We start from the raw sequence: 22,046 nt of genomic DNA, 5'->3' as shown, positions 1-22,046 counted from the left end.
CTTTATCTGCACCTGTATTTAATCCGTTGCAGCATTAACGATTCACAAAAACGCACCTCCTCTGCTACCCTGCACATAATGTCACGTATATTCGCGGATTGTCTTTTTGATACGGTCTTTTTTGAGGAACAGTCGCCATTTTAACATTTAATAGCTACGTTTGACTATCCAGAATTAACATTGTAGAGTTCAACAAAGTATTTCTGACTAGTCGTAATTATATTTTGAAAAGTTGGACTTTTCATTCAAGATATCTGTAACATAATTGGGACAAGTCGTAACGAAATATAGAGATATCCACAACTATACTCTTACGCGGAGAAATGGCGTCACCTTTGGGGTTTGTCACTATCAAGAACGGAGTTGTGGATATCTGAAATGTTCTTTTTCACGAAAAGAACTGATATCTGCAACACATATCCAGACTATTAAATGTTAAAATGACTTGATCCTGTAGCCGCACTAAAATTTGACTGAAATCTACTCTGAGTGTCTCTTTTAACCATGTCGGTGTATGACCTCTGAGACTTTACCTGGGGGGATACCTTCATGCCGACGAATTTTCTCCTTCAGCTGCAGCACAGTGATGGTCTTTAACTCCTCTTCGGTGTTACACACATCGATTGTTATCCTTTCCCCCTGAAGATTAACCACGATGACCCTGACAACCATTTTCTGTTCTTTCCAGGTTTCTCCGCGCTGTTCTTGTCGAGCAGATGGACTTATGCAACCGAAATTAATATGCGCGTTTCTATTTTCTCCTCCCTCTTCCCGACAACTTTACTTTCAGTTCGGTAAAGTTGGACAGATATTCACATATTCTCAGTTATCGAATCAATACCTTAAGCGTCCTTTTAGATTAAATCCCACCTCTCTCAAACAACGACGAGCTGAATAATACGATGCTAAACATTCATTTTTATGTAAATAATCTGATCTTAGAGTATGATAAATAACACGAGACTCTACGCTGAAGGTAGTGGCAAGGGACCGTCTGCAAAGTGCAACACCCAGTTCCAGAAATATTCAGTAACTCCGCTCTAAATTATTCTACTGTCACCATAATCACTGTAAGTAGACATCAGTGACCTCCTGGTGACACAGTTTGTGCTTAATTTGGGGTTGGTGTGTGTGAGAGTGGCTTACAAAGTCGCCTCACACATCAGTGACCTCCGTTCATATCATAACAGATGTGTGTAAGAAGAGAAAGAGGCTGGAAGTAAGCCCCCCCCCAAAAAAATATGTACCAAGATTATATTTTTATATGAGTGCAGAATGTGTATATATATATCCTACTGTTCAAAAATTTGAGGTCACTTAGAAATGTCCTTATTTTTCAAAGAAAAGCACTGTTTTTTCAATGAAGATAACATTAAATTAATCAGAAATATGCTCAATACATTGTTAATGCTGTAAATGACTATTCTTGGAGGAAATGTCTTGTTTTTAATTAAATTTCTACATAGGTGCATCGAGGCCCATTTCCAGCAACTATCACTCCAGTCTTCTAACGGTACATTGTGTTTGCTAATTGTCTACATTTCTACAGATTACCTCAACAAATTAACAGCAAGAATGCCAAAGGTCTGCAATGCTGTAATTGCTGCAAATGGAGCTTTATTTGACGAAAGCAAAGTTTGAAGAACAAAATTAATATTTCAAATAAAAATCATTATTTCTAATCTTGCCAATGTCTTGACTATATTTTCTATGGATTTTGTAACTTATTTGATAGATAAAAGTGTGAGTTTTCATGGAAAACACAAAATTGTCTGGGTGATCCCAAACTTTTGGACAGTTTTGTATATACATTAACACACATTTCGCATAAAAGCTATTCTGAGTCACCTTATAGTTTACTTGCAGAGTCAACACACACATTTAAGTAACAGATTGGAACTGTATTGCAGTAGAAATACATGTCATAAAACACAGGAACAAGTAGTGCAATGCTTGAACTTGTTCTGTTCTCTCTCTTGTTTTGTCTTTGTTACTTTGCACTGGGAGCTACAAGTTTGTGCAATCATTTGATACCTTTATGAAGTTATTAGCTTAGCTGTGGTGGGATTTTTGCATCCACAAAAACAGTAATTCAGTCACCATGTTTCTTCTAAACTGTTATTTTGAATATGTTTGGTATATTTGCTCATCTACACATAATGCCACAGGTGAACATATTTAATGCTATTTATAGAGATTTACCCCCCTTTTATATGAGGAAAAGTGTGACTCAATTAAAAAGAACAGCAGATTTGCCATGGAATTAGACTGCCACCTATCGGATATCTGTTGAATCTGCAGGCGCAGCTATTCCTGTTCATTTTAGAGCAAAGTACAACATCAGATAAACATTCAGAAGAATATCCAGTTTGATATCAAGCATTAATCTGATCTTGATCCTGAGGGTTGTGCTCACACAGAGCTCTCTGCTGAGTTGAGACAATAACTTTAGGTCATGAACATGCTCATGAAAAAGTCTTAAATATTGATGCTTTTGTTGAAGATTACAGCTTGATGATCAGAAATATGGAAAATAATATGAACAAGCAAGTATTTGTTATTGCTTCCTTCCTAAAATTGCTATTAATACAGTTCAGTCAAATGTAAAACAGTTGCTTCCTTGTAACCTAAGATGATTAAATGACTTAAAGGCAGTTCTTTCACACATTGCCTATCGAGAGGCTCCACATTGTTTTATGTACAATTACATTGTACCACTGTAGATGTCCATCGTCTTTCTAACTTTAGCTGCGTCTGTCTTTAAACAATCAAACAACAATGTGAGTTGAAGATCAGTTTGATATATATTGTTTTCTGTTTTTTTCTCATCACCTTCATGAGTGTTAAGGATCTTGGAGGAACTGGAGGTTGTGGACCCAAATGCAGGACTGAGGAGGTGAGGACAGGTGAAGATGAAGGCTTTACTGATAACTAAAGTAACGGCATAGCCAAGGCAGAAATAAAACAGAATCTAACTAACAAACAGAACACAGGAAGACTTACAAAATAACAAGGAAATCACTAGAGGGAAGAGTACAAAGCCTGGCACTAAACAAAGGAAAACCTCGAGGAAATATACCGAGGGAGGTGAAAACAAACAAGGATCAGATGTGGCAACCAGTAACTAAGGACCAGGCTTGATTAGGAAGTAAAAACGACAGAATACGCATGAGGATAAATCCTGCAAAATAAAACAGGAAGTGCAGGAAGACTATAGATGAAAAAAGAGAAAACACAAAAACTCAGACAATAATGAGCCTTTGCATTTGTCCTCTTTTTGACTTGTGTGACACATTGTTACTTTGCCACATTTGGCGCCATCCATTTTGCATTTAGTCTGTTGTGACCGAGTGTTATTAAACCTCAAAAACCCTGAATAAACTGGAATAATAGATTTTATTTACAATGAAATTTAATGACCTGTCCAGGGTGTACCCCGCCTTTCGCCCAATGACTGCTGGGATAGGCTCCAGCCCACCTGCTACCCGACTGACGGTATATAGAAAATGGATGGATGGATGAAATTAAATGCTTTAAAAGGTTAAATTGGTGGTCTGAATCCTGGTTATCACAAAAAGGAGGGGAACAATATTTCCATTTAAATATGCCTAGCAGACCAAAAAAGACTTGGACCACACAAAAACAAACAAAGGGAGACTATCCAGCATTACTATGGAGGCTGTGGTGGGGAAATAAATAACTAAACTAGCACTATAAATAATGGTAATTCACAACACAGCAAAACACCTGCAAAGAAACTACTCTCCCATTTGATCCGCCCCTAAAGGACAGCCAAATGTCTCAAAAACATAGAGAAAAAGGCCCATTCAATGGGTCAGCTAAGAAAACAGTGGTTAGCACCTCTGATGCTGTGCTGGTGAAAGAACTACAACAAAAAGGAATAAATCAAGTCATCAATCAACCTAAAATGCATGTTTTTGGGCAGTGGGAGGAAGCCGGAGTACCTGGAGAGATCCCAGATGAAACTGTTCCCAGATCTGAAAATTACATTAGAAATGTCTCAAACTGCCTCTCCCTAAAGTTCAGCTTTCTTTCCTTAATTGTGACGATAACAGATTTATTTATTGATTTATAGATGTCAAAAACCACGTTTTGCTCTGGAGATTATAGTAGTGACAATTCATTGTTAAAACACTATTTGGGATTATTAAGTTTCACCGCCTGCTCCATGATTCTTGGTCGTTTCTTTGTTGTTTCAGTGAATTAAACTAAAACAAAACCCCCAGTGAATGATAATATAAATCCTTCTGAATAAGACAAGGTTAAGATGTATAAATAATTACAGCAGACCAAGCCCTGTTGGAAATGTACCTTGATTTTATTGTCCGAGCTGAGTCACTTGCACAATGTACGGCTGAGTTTCGTTTCCAATATTTATGACACATTTCACAAGGTTACAGCACAGATGGGTGTGCCTGTTTCCAACAAACTTTGGTTTGAAGGTGGAATTCTCTTTGAGAACTGATATTCATATGTAGCCAATAGAATAATATTTTGTTCATGAAAAGCAAAAACTGTTTTAATGTGCAGTAATTACCAATATAAACCGCAGAAATTCTACTGGCGCACACGTTATTTAACGATATCTGTCAGGTAAATACGGTTTCGGACAAACATTGAATGCACCATCTTGGCAGGTGTGACCTGAATTGAAATAGAAACTCCCTCGCCTCTCATTCACAGCTGATGTGTTATTTAGGAAGTGTACAACCAGCGATCACTCTCATTCGAAGGTAAGATCCCACGTCTTCATTCTGTCCTGAAACTCTGTTTGTCGAATGATTCAACACATCATTTTGTAGAAAACATGTGGCTGAAGATTTCAGCTTCAACAGAATCGAAATGTTTCAGCCTCCAGACAAGTGCAAAGGCTGTATAGGTAAGATATATGTCTTGTCAGCTCAGTTTATCAGCTGTAGAACATTTTTAAAGACTGTTTTGTACAAGAATAACTGAGGATTACCTCCTTTAAGGCAAAAAGTACCATGGGCTGTACAACCAAGGAGCAACATGCTACTTGAACAGCGTGCTGCAGGTGCTGTTCATGACCAGAGACTTCAGAGAAGCTGTGGAAAGGTTTGTTGTAAAACTCAGGCTCAGTAAAATGTTTCATTGAACCAAACAGAGATAACTGTTCACTTCTGTGTTTCTCATCTCTGATTGTATTTAATTTCCATAGCAACCGCTGTGACGATCAGTCTCTTGATAAACATCTTAAAACTCTCTTTGACGAGTTGAAGAATCATCCAGTTGAAACTAAGAACATCACAAAGAAGCTGGGCATCACCAGAGGTACAAGACATTCCCTACACTCTGAAGGGCCGATGATTATTTCCTCAGTTTTGGGCTGAAAGAGACTTCATTTGTCAGGATGAATAAATATCTTCAAAATCACAAATCATCTATTTCACCAACATGCAGACATTAACAAAGAGTCTAATTTAACTTTTTACCATCACTCAGAGTTGATGGAAAAATACTTAAAGCCATTCATATCAAATGTAGAAAAAGATGTGAAATTTCCTTTAAGTTACAGTGAGTTGTGCTATTTGTCTGGATAAATGAAAACCATCTTTAAGGATATTAAACTACAGATAAAGTTAATATTTCATCCTCCTCATTTTTATCCCATCAAGTGGATGAACAAAGAGATGCTGCTGAGTGTTTTGAGGACATCCTGAGAAATGTGACCACTCCTGGGGCATCACAGGTATAGACTTCACATTAAATCTAACAGATCTGTCAGTATAATGAGAGCATCATGCTAACAGGCTTTGTGTTGTCTTTATTCAGCTGTTTCAGGGACAGCTGACACACAAGAGAAAATGTTTCACATGTGGCACTGAGACGAGCTCTGATGATCCATTTTGGAGTTTACCTCTTCAACTGGTGGGATCCTACGGAGACTACAAAGTGGTAAGATACCTGACATTACATTCATTTAGGAGGTGCTTTAATCCAGAGACTTCTAAGTCAGAGACACAATTTTGGATCAGTCCAGCAACCAGCTGAAGGCTGATCCATCCATCTATTTTCTATACCTGCTGCATCCTCTTTGGGGTTGTTTGAGAGCTGAAGCATATCCCAGCTGTCATAGGATGAGATGGAGATTACATCTTGGACAGGTCATGAGTGCTTACAGGGCCCCAGTCTGCCATTTTCAGATATATTCAACAGGATGCATTCTTCAGAGTAATTATAATATAGCTGCACAAGGACAGCACACTGTTGGTCAGATCACATTTACATTAAAAATCACTTATATTAGCATCAGAAATGTGTCCAATTTTAGAAATATTTCATGTATTGATTCAGAATTTAACTGTATTTTGATCTAAGATGATAACCTGATTATTTAACCTTGTGGCAAATATCAGAGAAATGTAACTAAATGTGTTTTTCAGGTGGATGGTGTTGCTGAGTACTTCAGTGAGTCACATGTCAGTCGGCCAAACCAGCTGTTCTGTGATCACTGTGCTGCCAAAACTGATGCTACAGTGGTGAGTTCAGACTCATTATATTATTACATATGTTTGTATGAAGGGAACCTGATGATTTCAGAGTGGCAGCATTTAGAGTTCATTAATTTATTGGAAGCAAAGAGAAGTTTAGTCTGTTATAGCATTTAGTTTTTGCCACATTATTTGATTACTTTTCTGTTTCTGTTGTGTCAGAGAAAACTACATCTGACATTCCTACAAACTCTTCTCTGGTGTCCCACAGTAACACATACTCATTCAGACTCTGCAGATGTGCACACAGTCCTGTAGAAAGGACCTTTTAGGTCCCCTGTGCTGAAGCTTCCTATGCATGGGCATGTATTCAGTGTACAGTACACTGTAGAAGTGGATAACAGAGATTCTTCTGCAAAGTCTCTTCTCTAAACAAGCATCCATGCTGTCATGAGAGTGTTGAAATGGACCATTGTAGTGAAGAGGGAGCATAAAGCATTTGATTCAGTGCCCCATCTTTGTTCCGCCCCTCACCTTTGGTCACAGTGTTTGGGTAGAGGCTGAGAAAATGAGCCTGTGGCAAATCCAGAACATGCTGGAGGGATGAAATATCCCTTTTGGCCTGGGTGTTGCTGATGAGAGTGATGTCAGGGCTTTCCTTCTCAGTTAATAGGCAGAAGAAAATTAATGGATCAATGGACACTTAGCTTATTTATACATTATTTAAAATATAGATGTTAACATTTTTGTTAAGATGTGTATTGTTCACAGCAGAGGGATGTCTGAGCTTCCCTCTTGGACCTGTTGCCTTTGCAGACAAATAAAGGATGGCTCCTTTTTATTGTTGTCCCAAGGAAATGGGGAAAAAAAATTTCTTCATTTCAAGCCTTTCCACTGCATAAAGACTCTTATTCACAATGAAAAAAAAGCTCTGATTGGTGCATCTGTAAAATCAGGCATCTTTTTCAGTCTGAAGCTGAGTCACTAAAAGTCACTAAAGGTTAAAGCTGAGTTTCAACATGAGCAAACTAAACACAGAAAACCTAAATCTGTGTTCTTCTTAACCTTATCTGTACTCAGTGAACACTTAAAGCTCCAGTGCTGTTTCTGTGACTCTGTATGGACTTTGGGCCTGTGTCCTGACATCTTTCAACAAAGTATTTCTACATTCATCTTTTACATTTTGCAGAGCACTTTGATGTGGGAAGAATGTTCATAGTGTCTGAGTTTCTCATCTCAAAGGGATGGTTTTATATCTGCTTCTTAAAAGCTCAAAGTGAATCAGAAATAGACAATTTTTCCATTTTGTGTTTTCATTAGAAATCTGAAGTGAAGCATCATCCAGAAATGTTGATGCTGCAGTTGAAAAGATTTAAGTTCAACGAAACTTCCAGAAGATTTGTGAAAATCACACGTTGTGTGGAGTTTCCCTACATGCTAGAGATACCACATACAGGAGCTGAGGTACTTTACACTGAATATCTTTCATATAATTCATTATTCTTTTATTCCTGTTGCTGATTTCTGTCATTTTCTCTTCACTGGTTATCAGACTCAGATCTATGAGCTGTATGCATTTGTGGAACATATTGGACTGATATATGGACATTACACTGTAACAATCAAGTCTCAGGATGATGGGAAGTGGTACAAGTTCAATGAAACCACAGTTACATCGGTATGTGTTCAGTGTCATTGCTCAAAAATCATCAATGCTGAAGCACAAAATAAATAGTTGTTATTAAATAAATTGAAATTCATTTCATGTACAGGTTCAACACCAACCATTCAAATTGGGTATAACTCACAGGTAACTTTACATCTTTCTCTCCATTCACACATTTGCTGAATATAACAATGAGCTCACCTTATTTTCACTCCCATCAGGTCCTGGGATGCTTATCTGCTGTTCTACAGGAAAGGTAAGATGATAAACCTTAATGACAAGTTAACTGATGAGTTTCTGAGTGACTGTATGACCTGGTCTGAGTGGATCATCTGTGTTTTGGTTGATCTCTCCAGCTGCTGCTGCAGAGACTTCTTCCACTTCTGGAGCCTTCAAGAAAGATACCAGAGACAAAAATGAGCAGCGTGATCATGATGTAAAGACAACAGAAAAGGTTGAGGTGGCAGCAGCTGGGAGTCGGGACAATGTGGACAGACGAGAAACTGAAGAGAAAAAAGAAATTTATATCAGAAGAGACCAAGATGGAAGGAATATAGAGGAAAAACAGAGAGATGAGGAGAAGCTGAAGCCAGATCAAAGCATGATTAGAGCTCAAATGCAGAGGAAAAGTGAGCTCTGTAATGGTCAGATACGGAATAGTGGACTAGATTATGAGGGTGCTACTAAGACTTTGACATATGACAGGAGTGAAAAGTTAACTTTAAACAGCTCTGAACATAATAGCAGACACAAAAATGAGCTACATGGTCACAACGAAAAGACTAAAGAAAGAAAAGAGAACGAGGAGGTAACAGCTGTGAATTCTTACAGTGTGGACACCCGGGGAACTGATGAGACAAGTTTCTACACTTGCTTAATCCAAGTCCTCACGGGGGCCTGGAGCCCATCCCAGCTGCCACTGAGTGAGAGCAAGTTACACCCTGGACATGTCGTCAGTCCATCACAGCGCCGCACAGAGACAAACAAGACAGCTTGTGTTATGTACTAAATACATTAAATTCTATGTCCTCTAATGAACAGTTGTGCTTTCATGACCCAGTATCTTCATAATTATAAAATTGTAAACCAAAACCCTCCACAACCCTGTGTCCATGCATTTGAAAGAAGAACACCATAAGTTCTGATTGTAAGTCCACAATGTCATTTAAATGTAAATATAAATGTAAATATAAATGTAATTTATTTCTACAGCCCTTTACAACAATCCATTTCGGTACCAAAGTGCTTTACAGCAGATAATAAATAAAGAAAAGAATAAGTACAAAACAATAAAATAACAGTAAACGCAATAAAATACAGCAAAATTGAATAAGATAATATAAAAGAGTCACCATTCTACTGGGTATTAAAAGCCATCTGAAATAAGTATGTTTTAAGCCTAGATTTAAAGGATCTATTATTTCTGAATTCACCCTGGAGACATCAGACTTTAGCTCATAATATGAATGATCTAAAAGAATCTTCACTCTCTTGTAGAGTTCATAATACAATTAGAATATGCTTCAGGAGAGCTCTGCTTGCACAAACACTGAAGCTTTCACAGTCTTTCGTTGAGGCCTGTTTGGAGATTTCATGTTTCTGCTTTGTTGCTTAGTTGACTGGTTGACTAAATACAGCTGTTAAAAATCACCATGTGTCACCTTAGAGGTTAAAGTACCGACTACTGATTGTTAAACATTATTTGGGATTATTAAATTACTCTGCCTTCTCCATGACTCTTGGTCATTTATTCATTGTGGTTTCAGTGACTTCAACTCAAGTGAAACAGAACGTTTTTGTGCTGAATAAAACACCAGTGAACCAATTAAGAAGACCATTTTACCTTATTTATAGGACCTTATTAATGATTACAACAGACTAATTAAGCCTTGATTAAATTGACTGAGCTGAGACACTTTAAAGAGGAACTCCGGTATTTTTAAACCTAGACCTTATTTCTGGCATAAAATATGTTTATCTACTCACCAAGAACAGTTTGGGGAAAGTCGGCGTCCTTCGGAAGATATTTAGATTACGAAATTACTCTCCGCACTTAACCCGTCAGGTTGGCACCTGTTGAACACACACATGCACAGGGTCACACACTCATGGAGACAGATGCCATACACTGGAGCAGTGGGCAGCCATTCACAGCACCCGGGAAAATGCTGTCAGCTGTCAGTCCCCCAATCTATTTGAGACTGGGAATCGAACCGCCGACCTTCTGGTTATTGGACGACTCACTCTAACCATGTGTAGCCCACTTCTCCTCATTACAGCAGAGAGGGGCCCTGAGTTTGTAAAACAAACTATGGTTTACTCAAAGTAATACCTTTAAAATACTCTCTCCCTTTAAGATGATGATTGTGTACAGCTTTAAAAGTTCAAAATACTCTAAATGATAATATTGCTCTGGGCAGTATAGCAGAGGAATAACACATCTGTTTTGGAAAATAATCAATCATTTATTTCAGCAACACATATAATCACAAATAATACCCTTTAAATTAAATTAAATTCTTGTCTCTTTTGCCTGTCAATCACAAAATCCGATAACAAAAGTTTAAGTTTCATCAAAAACATTGTTATGTTTCAGCAAAACCTTTTAAGTTTCAACAGAAAACCCTTCTAAGTCTAGCACAGAAAACTTTGAAAGTTTTAACAACCCAGTGGGCCCACACTCAACACATTCACTCACACAAGGAAATCCACTCTTTAAATCCAAATGAAGAATAGTGAAAAGAAATGGTTACCTTCAGTACGGCTCGACTCAACAAAGAGCTACCGTTTACCCGGTCCAAGTCTCAAACCAAAGGCCTGCTGCAGGTAGACCAGGCCTCCAACATGGCGTAGGCAGGTGAAAAGGCGATGGAGTCCCGGCAACCGGCGACGATGTAGCAACGAGTCACACACCAAGGCAACAGTGCGGGTTAATCCTCACAGTCCCGCACTGGGACCAAGAGACACAGGGGACGACAGGAGCTGGTTTAGCTACTCTCGAGCAAGTCAATTCGCTTCGCTAGCGAATATCAGCAACACACACCGACAAGCCAAAACGGCTGCAGCCAACACAGAAACCTCCGGACAGAAAGTCTCTGGCTGCACGTCAACAAGCACAGCTCCAGCATCCAGGCGCAGACCATCGAGCAGACAGTCTCCCAGCTACAGGAAACCGCACACCTGTTTAGAGTCATACACTCGCTGCCATGCGTCTTCCACCTGTTGCCTCCCGATCATCGCCCCGCCCACAAAATACACACACCTTAACCAATTAAGGACCAGGATTGCACTTCCTCTCTACCAACACTTCTTCAAAATAAAATAAAGTATTCAGCAATGCACCTTTGTCTCTTGAAAATGTTTTAAACTTATTTATCACAATATACTCTATCAAACCATTTGAACCTTTATGACGGAATACTCTTTTTTTCAGTTTTACCCAAGAATAACACATTTGAACTATTAATTATTTATAATCTATTTCTACGGATAGGGATTTATTAACAGGGTTACACATGCACAGTGTACTGACAGCTGAGTTTCGTTTTCAATATTTGTTACACATTTACAGGAATTCACATGGCTGCAGCACAGATGGGTGTGTCTGTTTCCAACAAACTTTCTGTTTTGACCGTGGACTCAGAAAAGCTTTATGTGTGAACTTGCTGTATACATTTGTATTTTTGGATTTAAAAACTTCCATAACAATCGTCTCGCTTCCATAATTTAACATATTAGCATGTTTAATATGACCTGTTTCATAAACACTGTAAATATTTCCATTGTAGCACAAGATTTATCCCCACACACTAAGGTGTGTGCCACTTTAAGTTTGACAAATTCTGTTGATAGATGGTGAGCAAAAGTAAGATGAAATTATGTCATTTTATTCGCTAAAAGCAAAACCAGTGGTTTATGTGCAGTAATTATAAACATAAGGGGTCAAAATTATATTAGCTCGCACAATATCTTACTGTTTCTAACAGACTTTGAATGCAGCATAACAGCGGCTGTGACATGAAATGAAAAAGAAAGTATCCCGAAGTGTTTAGAGGCTGCATACGTGTGCGGGCAGTTGTTCACTTAGTCTATAGCTGACACTTTCATTTGAAGGTAAGGTCACACAGATGTCCTCATTCTGTCCTGCAGCTCTGTTTGTCTCATGATCCAACAAATCATTTCGTAGAATGCGGCTGAAGATTTCAACTTGAACGGAATCAAACTGTATGAATCTCCAGGTAAGATATAAGTGCTGTTAGCTCAGTTTATCAATCCCAGAATCTTTTTTAAAGACAATCCTTTAATTGACATGAATAATTGATGATTGCCTCCTTCAAGCCATCATGTCCCATGGGTCATACATTCAAAGAGGAACGACACATTTAAACTGCGTGCTGCAGGTTTTATTCCGGACCGAAGACTTTAGAGAAGCTGTGGAAAGGTTTGTTGTAAAGCTTTCACATTATAATGTTCTGTCACATCAAATAGAGATCATTGTGAGCTTCTGTGTTCTCATGTCAGGCTGTATTTACTTTTACAGGCACAGCTGTGGTGATCAGTCCTTTGATAATCATCTCAAGACCTTCTTTGACAACTTGAAGAGAGACAAATTTGAGACCTGTGACATCATAAAGAAGCTCGGCATCAAATCAGGTACAATAAACACTATAAAAAGGGCACTAATGTATACTTATGAATCATGAGGATTTAATGCATGAATTCCTGCTGGATATAAATCGTAAATTCTTGTTTCTCCCCATGAACTGATGCTTATCTCACTGTAGCTTTGTGTGATTACTTCACAGTTAATAGATAATCAGTTGGTTCATGTTAATTCCGTTTTCTCACATTCACACTGAAGGCTCTGTTTTTGTTGCCAAGTCGATTAAACTGATTAAACTGGTCATAAAACATATTTATGAGTGGTGACACTTTCAATAACTGCATTCATGTATTTAATTCCTCGAACCGAACACGATTATATATAAATACATTAAATCTACAGCTTGTGCACCACTGTAATGTAGCAGAGAGGAAGGTGTGGTGGAAATCTTCAGAGATCGTTATGAATATATTGAGCTGTTTTTAAAGCTTGGTAAAAACTTAGCTCATGGTTTAACACACAGGTAACATCAGAAACATAATCTACCTGCAACACAGGTCGATATACAGGCAGATAACACAGGTGAACTCTCTCTGTAGACAACATGGACAGAAACTCACAGCCAACAATTCAACATCTGGTGCGCAGAGGTGCTCCTTCTCAGCTAAATGTGCAGGATTACACCATCTGTTGTTGCTCTGTAATCCTCCTCCTTTACTGTTACCCTTCTGTCTGCAGTCTCCGTCTGCTCCTATAGTCTTTAATCTGACTACAGAGGCGTCAGAGTCGTTCCTGCAGCCATGTCTCAGTGGAAAAATAATCTTTCCTCCCTGATATTCCTGCTGCGTCCTCATCAGAGGTTCAGGCTTGTCCATTTTATCTTCCAGGGATCTCACGCTTCCCATGATGATGACAGGAAGAAATGCTTTAACCTCCTTTCATGTTTCTCTCCATTTTGTTCCTGCTTTTGATCCAAGACATCTTCTCTTCAACTCATCTTTACTTTGAGGTCTTATTCAAGTGTAACAGATATAAAAAGTGCCAGAATTTGTCACTAACCTTGAGGAAGACGTTTGGGCTGAAACATCTGGATGCATATGAAGCCAGAGTGTGAAACTCTTTTTTGTTCAGATTTTTTAATGATTTGTTCCCAATAATCAGCACCTCCCGACAGTTTTTGGTGTGCTGTATTTTTTTATTATACAAATGACCTGCAGAAATCCCTTCAGCAGCACAGCATCCAAACCAACAAAGAAAGATTTACCAAAAATCAATAACCTCGAAGGCAAAAGCTTGTTAGAAAATCTCAAGAAGACGCAAAGTAAAGCACAATATGTCCAGAGGTGCTTCAGCATGCTGCCACTGAGGCGGCACCATTAAAGGTAAAATAGATTAATGGAATATAAAAGATCTGATGAGCCAGTTTTCACCCATAAATCAATATTGAAATCCAGGACAGAAAACACACTGAACTGAAGCTAATCACAGAATCCTACTTTTTAAGAAAGCAGGAAGCATGTCAGTGAATACGTTTTGCTTGATGGAGTTCCTGAATTCATTTGAGAAAATAACCTTTAAATGTGTTTTTGCAGTCACTCAGTTAATGGGAAAACAGTGAGCTTGTGCTTGATGTCTGAATAAATGGTAAATGGACTTGTACTTGTATAGCGCTTTTCTAGTCTAGCTGACCACTCAAAGCGCTTCACTACATGCCGCATTCACCCCACTCACACACATTCATACAGCACGTCTTAAGATATAACTACGTGCTTTTCTAATCATTCACACACATTCATACCCCCAATGATACACTGGGGGAGCAACGTGGGGTTCAGTGTCTTGCCCAAGGACGCTTCGACATGTATCCTGGGGAAGCCAGAGTCGAACCACCGACCTTCCGATTGGTGGGCGACTGCTCTTCCTCCTGAGCTACAGCCGCCCCTGTAAATAAATGAAACGAAATTAAATGACATTCAACTACAGATAAAGTTAATATTTTAATATTTTAGTTAATATTTCATCCTCCTTATTTTTAGCTCCTCGATGGGATGAATTGAGTGATGCTGCTGAGTGTTTTGAGGACATCCTGAGAAATCTGACCACTCCTGGGGCATCACAGGTATAGACTTCACATTAAATCTAATAGATCTGTCAGTATAATGAGAGCATCATGCTAACAGGCTTTGTGTTGTCTTTATTCAGCTGTTTCAGGGACAGCTGACACACAAGAGCAAATGCTCTAAATGTGGCACTGAGACGAGCTCTGATGATCCATTTTGGAGTTTACCTCTTCAACTGGTGGGATCCTACGGAGACTACAAAGTGGTAAGAGGTCTGGGTGTGCGCTGCCTTTGGATCAAGTGGATAGAAACCATCTACACAGAGATACACACTGGTCAGACCATATTTACATCAAACTTCACACTTACATGAAGGGGCTGCACGGCGGTGAAGCTGTTAACATCATTGCCTCACCAATTAAAGGGTTAATCCTGGCTGGGGTCTTTCTGTCTGCGTTCTCTCTGGGGCCTCTGACTTCCTCCCACGGTCCAAAAACATGCATGTTAATTGGTGACTTTAAATTGGCCCTTGGAGGGAGAGTGCATGGTTGTTTGTCTCTATGTGGCCCTGTGATGGACGAGCCACCCATCCAGGGTCTACCTGCCTCTCGCCATCGAGGATAGGCTCCAGCACCCCTGCAACTCGCAGAGTTTCAGTGTGTTTTAATCTGAGACTTTAACCTTTAATCTTGGAGCAAATATCAGAGAAAAGTAACTAAATGTGTTTTTCAGGTGGATAGTGTTGCTGAGTACTTCATTGAGTCACATGTCAGTCGGCCAAACCAGCTGTTCTGTGATCACTGTGCTGCCAAAACTGATGCTACAGTGGTGAGTTCAGACTCATTATATTATTACATATGTTTGTATGAAGGGAACTTGATGATTTCAGAGTGGCAGCATTTAGAGTTCATTAATTTATTGGAAGCAAACAGAAGTTTTGTACCAAGTTTTTGTATCACTACATTACATAGTAAAACTACATCTGACATTTCTATAAACTCTTCTCTGGTGTCCCACAGTAACACATACTCATTCAGACTCTGCAGATGTAAATAGTTTAAATTAGTTTGTTTTCGAGGGTGTCTGGACTGCCTGAACCATATAGAGGACGAGGAGCTTGTTCATCCTCAGAGTTCAGAGCAAAGCTGCTGCTTTTCCACATTGAAAGGAGTCAGCTGAGGTGGTTCATGCATCTGATGAGGATGTCTGCTGGTAGCTTCTCTTTGGAGGTTTTTCAGACATGTCCAACTGGGAGGAGATCTGACAGCAGACCCAGAACATGCTGGAGGGATTAAATATCCCTTTTGGCCTGGGTGTTGCTTAGGGAAGGATGTCAGGGCTTCACTGTTGGATAATAAGAAGGAAATCAAAGGATTAATGGACACTTTGCTTTTACAAGTATGGTTTTAAAAATAGATGTTGTCTACCCATGATCCTTTTGTGATGGTTTTATATCTGCTGTACTTCTTAAATGCTCAAAGTGAATCAGAAATAGATCATTTTTCCATTTTGTGTTTTCATTAGAAATCTGAAGTGAAGCATCATCCAGAAATTTTGATGCTGCAGTTGAAAAGATTTAAGTTCAACGAAACTTATAGAGGATTTGTGAAAAACACACGTTGTGTGGAGTTTCCCTACATCCTAGAGATACCACATACAGGAGCTGAGGTACTTTACACTGAATATCTTATGAATAATTCATTATTCTTTTATTCCTGTTGCTGATTTCTGTCATTTTCTCTTCACTGGTTATCAGAGTCAGATCTATGAGCTGTATGCATTTGTGGAACATGTTGGTTCATCGAGTGATGGATATCACACTGTAACAATCAAGTCTCAGGATGATGGGAAGTGGAACAACTTCAGTGACACGATAGGAACATATGTACGTGTTCAGTGGAACTTCATCAATGAATCATCAATGATGCAAAACATTTCTTTAAGAAACAAATTACAATTCTATTTATCTACAGGTTTATCATCAACCTTTCGAAGTGGGTATAACTCACAGGTAACTTTACATCTTTCTCTCCATTCACACATTTGCTGAATATAACAATGAGCTCACCTTATTTTTACTACCATCAGGTCCTGGGATGCTTATCTGCTGTTCTACAGGAAAGGTAAGATGATAAACCTTAATGACAAGTTAACTGATGAGTTTCTGAGTGACTGTATGACCTGGTCTGAGTGGATCATCTGTGTTTTGGTTGATCTCTCCAGCTGCTGCTGCAGAGACTTCTTCCACTTCTGGAGCCTTCAAGAAAGATACCAGAGACAACAACAAGCAACATGTTCATGATGTAAAAAGAACAGAAAAAAGGGAAGTTGAGGGAGCAGCAGCAGGGAGTCAGTACAAAATGGACAGAAGGGAAAGTGAAGAGAAAAGAAGAGTGGATGTTAGAGGGGATCAAGGTGGAGGAAATAGTTCGGTAAAACAGAGAGATGAGAAGATCATGACAGGTCAAAAGAGAACAGGAGCTGAAAAACCAGAGGAAAGTAACCTCAGTAATAATCAGACACTGAGAAGTGGAGCAGAGGGTGAGGGTGCAGCTAAGACTGTGACTCAGGGAAGCAGTGCAAGGTTCACTTCAACCGCCTCCAAAAACATTACCGGATACAGCAATGAGCAACATGATCACAATGTAAAGACAACAGACAGAAATAATGGTGAGAGGGCAGCAGCTGGGAATCAGGACGATGTGGGCAGAGGGAAAACTGAAGGGACAAGAGGGATGAATGTTAGAGAGGCTCAAAACAGAGAGACTCGTGATGAAAAACAGAGAGATGAGGAGAAGATGAAGACAGATCAAAGCACAACTAGAGCTCAAATGCAGAGGAAAAGTGAGCTCAGTAATGATCAGAGAGGGAGCAGTGGAGGAGACGGTGTGGCTGCTTCAGACACTTTGACTCCAAACATCACAGCAGGGTCCTCTTCAGAAGCCTCCAAGTTCAATACCAGAGACAACAATGAGCAACATGTTCATGATGTTAAGGCTGGCAGAGAAACAGCGAAGGGTGAGGAGTCATGAGGAATCCACACATATACATTCATTCTGTCCTGCATCTATTTTTCTTTAATCATCAAACTTATCAGTTTCTAGTAAACATGGAGCAGGTGCTTCCTCCTTGGACTCAAGAAAAACGCCTCAATATGATCAATACTCTGGTAAGATATACATCCTTTTGGCTCAGTTTGTCATTCATCTTTTAAAAACAGCCCTGCAGCTAACATGCATAACTGACACTTACTTCCATCAAGGTAAAAAGTACCATGGGCTGTACAACCAAGGAGCAACAAGCTACTTGAACAGCGTGCTGCAGGTGCTGTTCATGACCAGAGACTTCAGAGAAGCTGTGGAAAGGTTTGTTGTAAAACTCAGGCTCAGTAAAATGTTTCATTGAACCAAACAGAGATAACTGTTCACTTCTGTGTTTCTCATCTCTGATTGTATTTCATTTCCATAGCAACCGCTGTGACGATCAGTCTCTTGATAAACATCTTAAAACTCTCTTTGAGGACTTGAAGAATCATCCAGTTGAAACTAAAAACATCACAAAGAAGCTGGGCATCACCAGAGGTACAAGACATTCCCTACACTCTGAAGGGCCGATGATCATTTCCTCAGTTTTGGGCTGAAAGAGACTTTATTTGTCAGGATAAATAAATATCTTCAAAATCACAAATCATCTCTAGCACCAACATGCAGACATTAACAAAGAGTCTAATTTAACTTTTTACCATCACTCAGAGTTGATGGAAAAATACTTAAAGCTATTCATATCAAATGTAGAAAAAGATGTGAAATTTCCTTTAAATTACAGTGAGTTGTGCTACTTGTCTGGATAAATGAAAACCATCTTTAAGGATATTAAACTACAGATAAAGTTAATATTTCATCCTCCTCATTTTTATCCCATCAAGTGGATGAACAAAGAGATGCTGCTGAGTGTTTTGAGAACATCCTGAGAAATCTGACCACTCCTGGGGCATCACAGGTATAGACTTCACATTAAATCTAACAGATCTGTCAGTATAATGAGAGCATCATGCTAACAGGCTTTGTGTTGTCTTTATTCAGCTGTTTCAGGGACAGCTGACACACAAGAGCAAATGCTCTGCATGTGGCACTGAGACGAGCTCTGATGATCCATTTTGGAGTCTACCTCTTCAATTGTTGGAATCCTACAAAGACTACAAAGTGGTAAGATACCTGACATTACATTCATTTAGGAGGTGCTTTTATCCAGAGAGACTTCTAAGTCAGGAATATATTTGGGGTCAAAGCTGGATCCGTCTTTTACATAAAGGACACTTCAACACTTCAACATCAGAGAAGTTAGGCATTGATCTTCAGATTGAAGGTCCACTCTACCTCTGGGATATACAGCTGCTCCTCTCCAGTCTGCCCCCCCCCATCCATCCATTTTCTATTCCTGCTGCATCCTCCTCAGTTCATGGGACGGCTGGAGCGTATCCCAGCTGTTACAGGGTGAGAGTGGGGCTTCACCCAGGGCAGGTTATCAGTCCATCACAACTCCACAGTCCATCATCTTCACTAAATTAGATCATTGACAGGATATACTGATGAGAATAAACATAACATGCATTGCTCGATGAGGTCAGCATATCTAGACAACTGTTGGTTCAGTCACAGTTACATAAAACATCACTGACATTAGTTCCTGAAATCTATCAAACCTGATTTTTTTTAATCTTCTTACAAATTTCAGGGAAAAGTAACTGAATGTATTTTTCAGGTGGATGGTGTTGCTGATTTCTTCAGAGAGGCTGATGTCAGTGGGCCAAACCAGCTGTTCTGTGATAGCTGTGATGCCAAAGCTGATGCTACACTGGTAATTTGATGATTTTACTGAAATGTAAACACAGAAGTTGAGTCTATTCCAGAATTGAGATTGTGTCACATTATATTATTGTATAACTGTCTCTGTTATGTTGCAGAAAACTAAATGTGACATTTCTTCAAACTCTTCTCTGTTGTCCCACAGTAACATTTGCACTGATCATTGTGACGAGACTGGCCAGCTGCTGCTTTCTGCTTCTGTTCTGAAATAGTGGCACTAAAACATGCTGATATCATCACTTTGTGTTCACATGTCATTAATAAACTGTGTTGCTCAGTTTTTGTTTAGAAACAGAAGTTGATGAAAGGGACACATTTTTTTTCACCAGAAGCTTTCTATTTATTAAATGGCTGACAGCTAATGATAATTACATCATTATTATTTGCTTTATTTTTATATTTGTTTGCATTCAGTTAATGAACAGCTCAGCAACAATCACTACAACAGGAGTGTGATCACTTTCCTTTTTGTTAAAGATATTCTGTCCCTTTTTACCAGTTTGTTTGCTTCCTGTCTTTGTTTCATCAGTTCATTTCCTTTGATCATTTTAAAGTTTAAACCTTTTTCCACTGTTCAGTCTGTTGTGGTCTGCACCAATCCCTGCACTTGACTCCATTCTGTCAATCAAAGTTTTGGATTTTAACCTGTTGTTAATATTAAGATGTGTTTGTTATTTTAGATGGCCAGAAATGATTCAACCCCCACGGCATACATAACCCTGCATATAGTTTAATGTCCTCTGTACTTATTACTCGCCTGAAGAGTACTACAAACTGTCATGTTTTAATTCACAGTGTTTGTGTTTCCATTAGAAATCTGAAATAACGCATCATCCAGAGGTTTTGATGCTGATGTTGAAGAGATTCAAGTTCGACTACAGATACATGAATTATGTGAAAATGAATCAAATTGTGGTGACTCCCTACAAACTGCAGATACCACCAAGTGGAGCTCAGGTACCCTACAGTGAATATGTTTTTAAAAATGTTCTATCGTCTTATTTCTGTTGCTGATTACTTCATTTTCTCTCTTCACTGGTTATCAGAGTCAGATCTATGAGCTGTATGCATTTGTGGAACATGTTGGTGAACTGAAATATGGACATTACACTGTAACAATCAGGTCCCAGGATGATGGGAAGTGGTACCACTTCAATGACAGTGAAGTCAGATTGGTATGTTATTATTAATGTTATTATTAATGTTATTATTTGAACGAAGTCAATGTTTCATCACAAAGAAAAAAATCATCATTAAACACTTTGCTGTTCTTGTACAGCTTAGTTTCCAACCATTCCTAGTGGATATCACTGAGAGGTAACTTCTCATCTTTCTCTCCATTCGCACATTTGGTGAATATAACAATGAGCTCACCTTATTTTTACTACCATCAGGTCCTGGGATGCTTATCTGCTGTTCTACAGGAAAGGTAAGATGATAAACCTTAATGACAAGTTAACTGACGAGTTTCTGAGTGACCGTATGACCTGGTCTGAGTGGATCATCTGTGTTTTGGTTGATCTCTCCAGTTGCTGCTGCAGATACTTCTTCCACTTCTGGAGCCTTCAAGAAAGATACCAGAGACAACAACAAGCAACATGTTCATGATGTAAAGACAACAGAAAAAAGGGAAGTTGAGGGAGCAGCAGCTGGGAGTCAGTACAAAATGGACAGAAGGGAAAGTGAAGAGAAAAGAAGAGTGGATGTTAGAGGAGATCAAGGTGGAGGAAATAGTTCGGTAAAACAGAGAGATGAGAAGATCATGACAGGTCAAAAGAGAACAGGAGCTGAAATACCAGAGGAAAGTAACCTCAGTAATAATCAGACACTGAGAAGTGGAGGAGAGGGTGAGGGTGCAGCTAAGACTGTGACTCAGGGAAGCAGTGCAAGGTTCACTTCAACCGCCTCCAAAAACATTACCGGATACAGCAATGAGCAACATGATCACAATGTAAAGACAACAGACAGAAATAATGGTGAGAGGGCAGCAGCTGGGAATCAGGACGATGTGGGCAGAGGGAAAACTGAAGGGACAAGAGGGATGAATGTTAGAGAGGCTCAAAACAGAGAGACTCGTGATGAAAAACAGAGAGATGAGGAGAAGATGAAGACAGATCAAAGCACAACTAGAGCTCAAATGCAGAGGAAAAGTGAGCTCAGTAATGATCAGAGAGGGAGCAGTGGAGGAGACGGTGTGGCTGCTTCAGACACTTTGACTCCAAACATCACAGCAGGGTCCTCTTCAGAAGCCTCCAAGTTCAATACCAGAGACAACAATGAGCAACATGTTCATGATGTTAAGGCTGGCAGAGAAACAGCGAAGGGTGAGGAGTCATGAGGAATCCACACATATACATTCATTCTGTCCTGCATCTATTT

General features: G+C 39.2%; 1 protein-coding gene and 1 long non-coding RNA gene across 2 annotated transcripts in view; both read left to right on the top strand.

Annotated features, from left to right (window-relative positions):
- The first annotated feature begins 4,863 nt into the window (after window positions 1-4,863).
- Window positions 4,864-22,046, top strand: part of LOC140282369 (uncharacterized) — a 45,047-nt gene continuing 27,864 nt past the window's right edge. The window contains exons 1-21 of the mRNA XM_072376947.1: window positions 4,864-4,900; window positions 4,995-5,097; window positions 5,201-5,313; window positions 5,658-5,731; window positions 5,815-5,937; window positions 6,426-6,521; window positions 7,794-7,937; window positions 8,026-8,151; window positions 16,776-16,813; window positions 16,891-16,925; window positions 17,026-17,820; window positions 17,900-18,167; window positions 18,271-18,383; window positions 18,728-18,801; window positions 18,885-19,007; window positions 19,564-19,659; window positions 20,481-20,624; window positions 20,714-20,842; window positions 20,947-20,984; window positions 21,062-21,096; window positions 21,197-21,991. Coding sequence (XP_072233048.1) covers window positions 4,864-4,900; window positions 4,995-5,097; window positions 5,201-5,313; window positions 5,658-5,731; window positions 5,815-5,937; window positions 6,426-6,521; window positions 7,794-7,937; window positions 8,026-8,151; window positions 16,776-16,813; window positions 16,891-16,925; window positions 17,026-17,820; window positions 17,900-18,167; window positions 18,271-18,383; window positions 18,728-18,801; window positions 18,885-19,007; window positions 19,564-19,659; window positions 20,481-20,624; window positions 20,714-20,842; window positions 20,947-20,984; window positions 21,062-21,096; window positions 21,197-21,991 — 3,499 coding nt within the window. The remainder of the gene's footprint in view (window positions 4,901-4,994; window positions 5,098-5,200; window positions 5,314-5,657; window positions 5,732-5,814; window positions 5,938-6,425; window positions 6,522-7,793; window positions 7,938-8,025; window positions 8,152-16,775; window positions 16,814-16,890; window positions 16,926-17,025; window positions 17,821-17,899; window positions 18,168-18,270; window positions 18,384-18,727; window positions 18,802-18,884; window positions 19,008-19,563; window positions 19,660-20,480; window positions 20,625-20,713; window positions 20,843-20,946; window positions 20,985-21,061; window positions 21,097-21,196; window positions 21,992-22,046) is intronic.
- Window positions 12,494-15,063, top strand: LOC140282163 (uncharacterized). Its single transcript, XR_011909817.1, has 4 exons — window positions 12,494-12,580; window positions 12,680-12,792; window positions 14,779-14,861; window positions 14,945-15,063. It is a non-coding gene; the product is annotated as an uncharacterized lncRNA (long non-coding RNA).

Source organism: Leuresthes tenuis, unplaced genomic scaffold (assembly GCF_036924035.1).
Source record: "Leuresthes tenuis unplaced genomic scaffold, fLeuTen1.0.hap1 SCAF_22, whole genome shotgun sequence".
NCBI lineage: Eukaryota > Metazoa > Chordata > Actinopteri > Atheriniformes > Atherinopsidae > Leuresthes > Leuresthes tenuis.
Note: the sequence above shows the minus strand (reverse complement) of the source record. Positions and strands in the feature narration are given on the sequence as shown.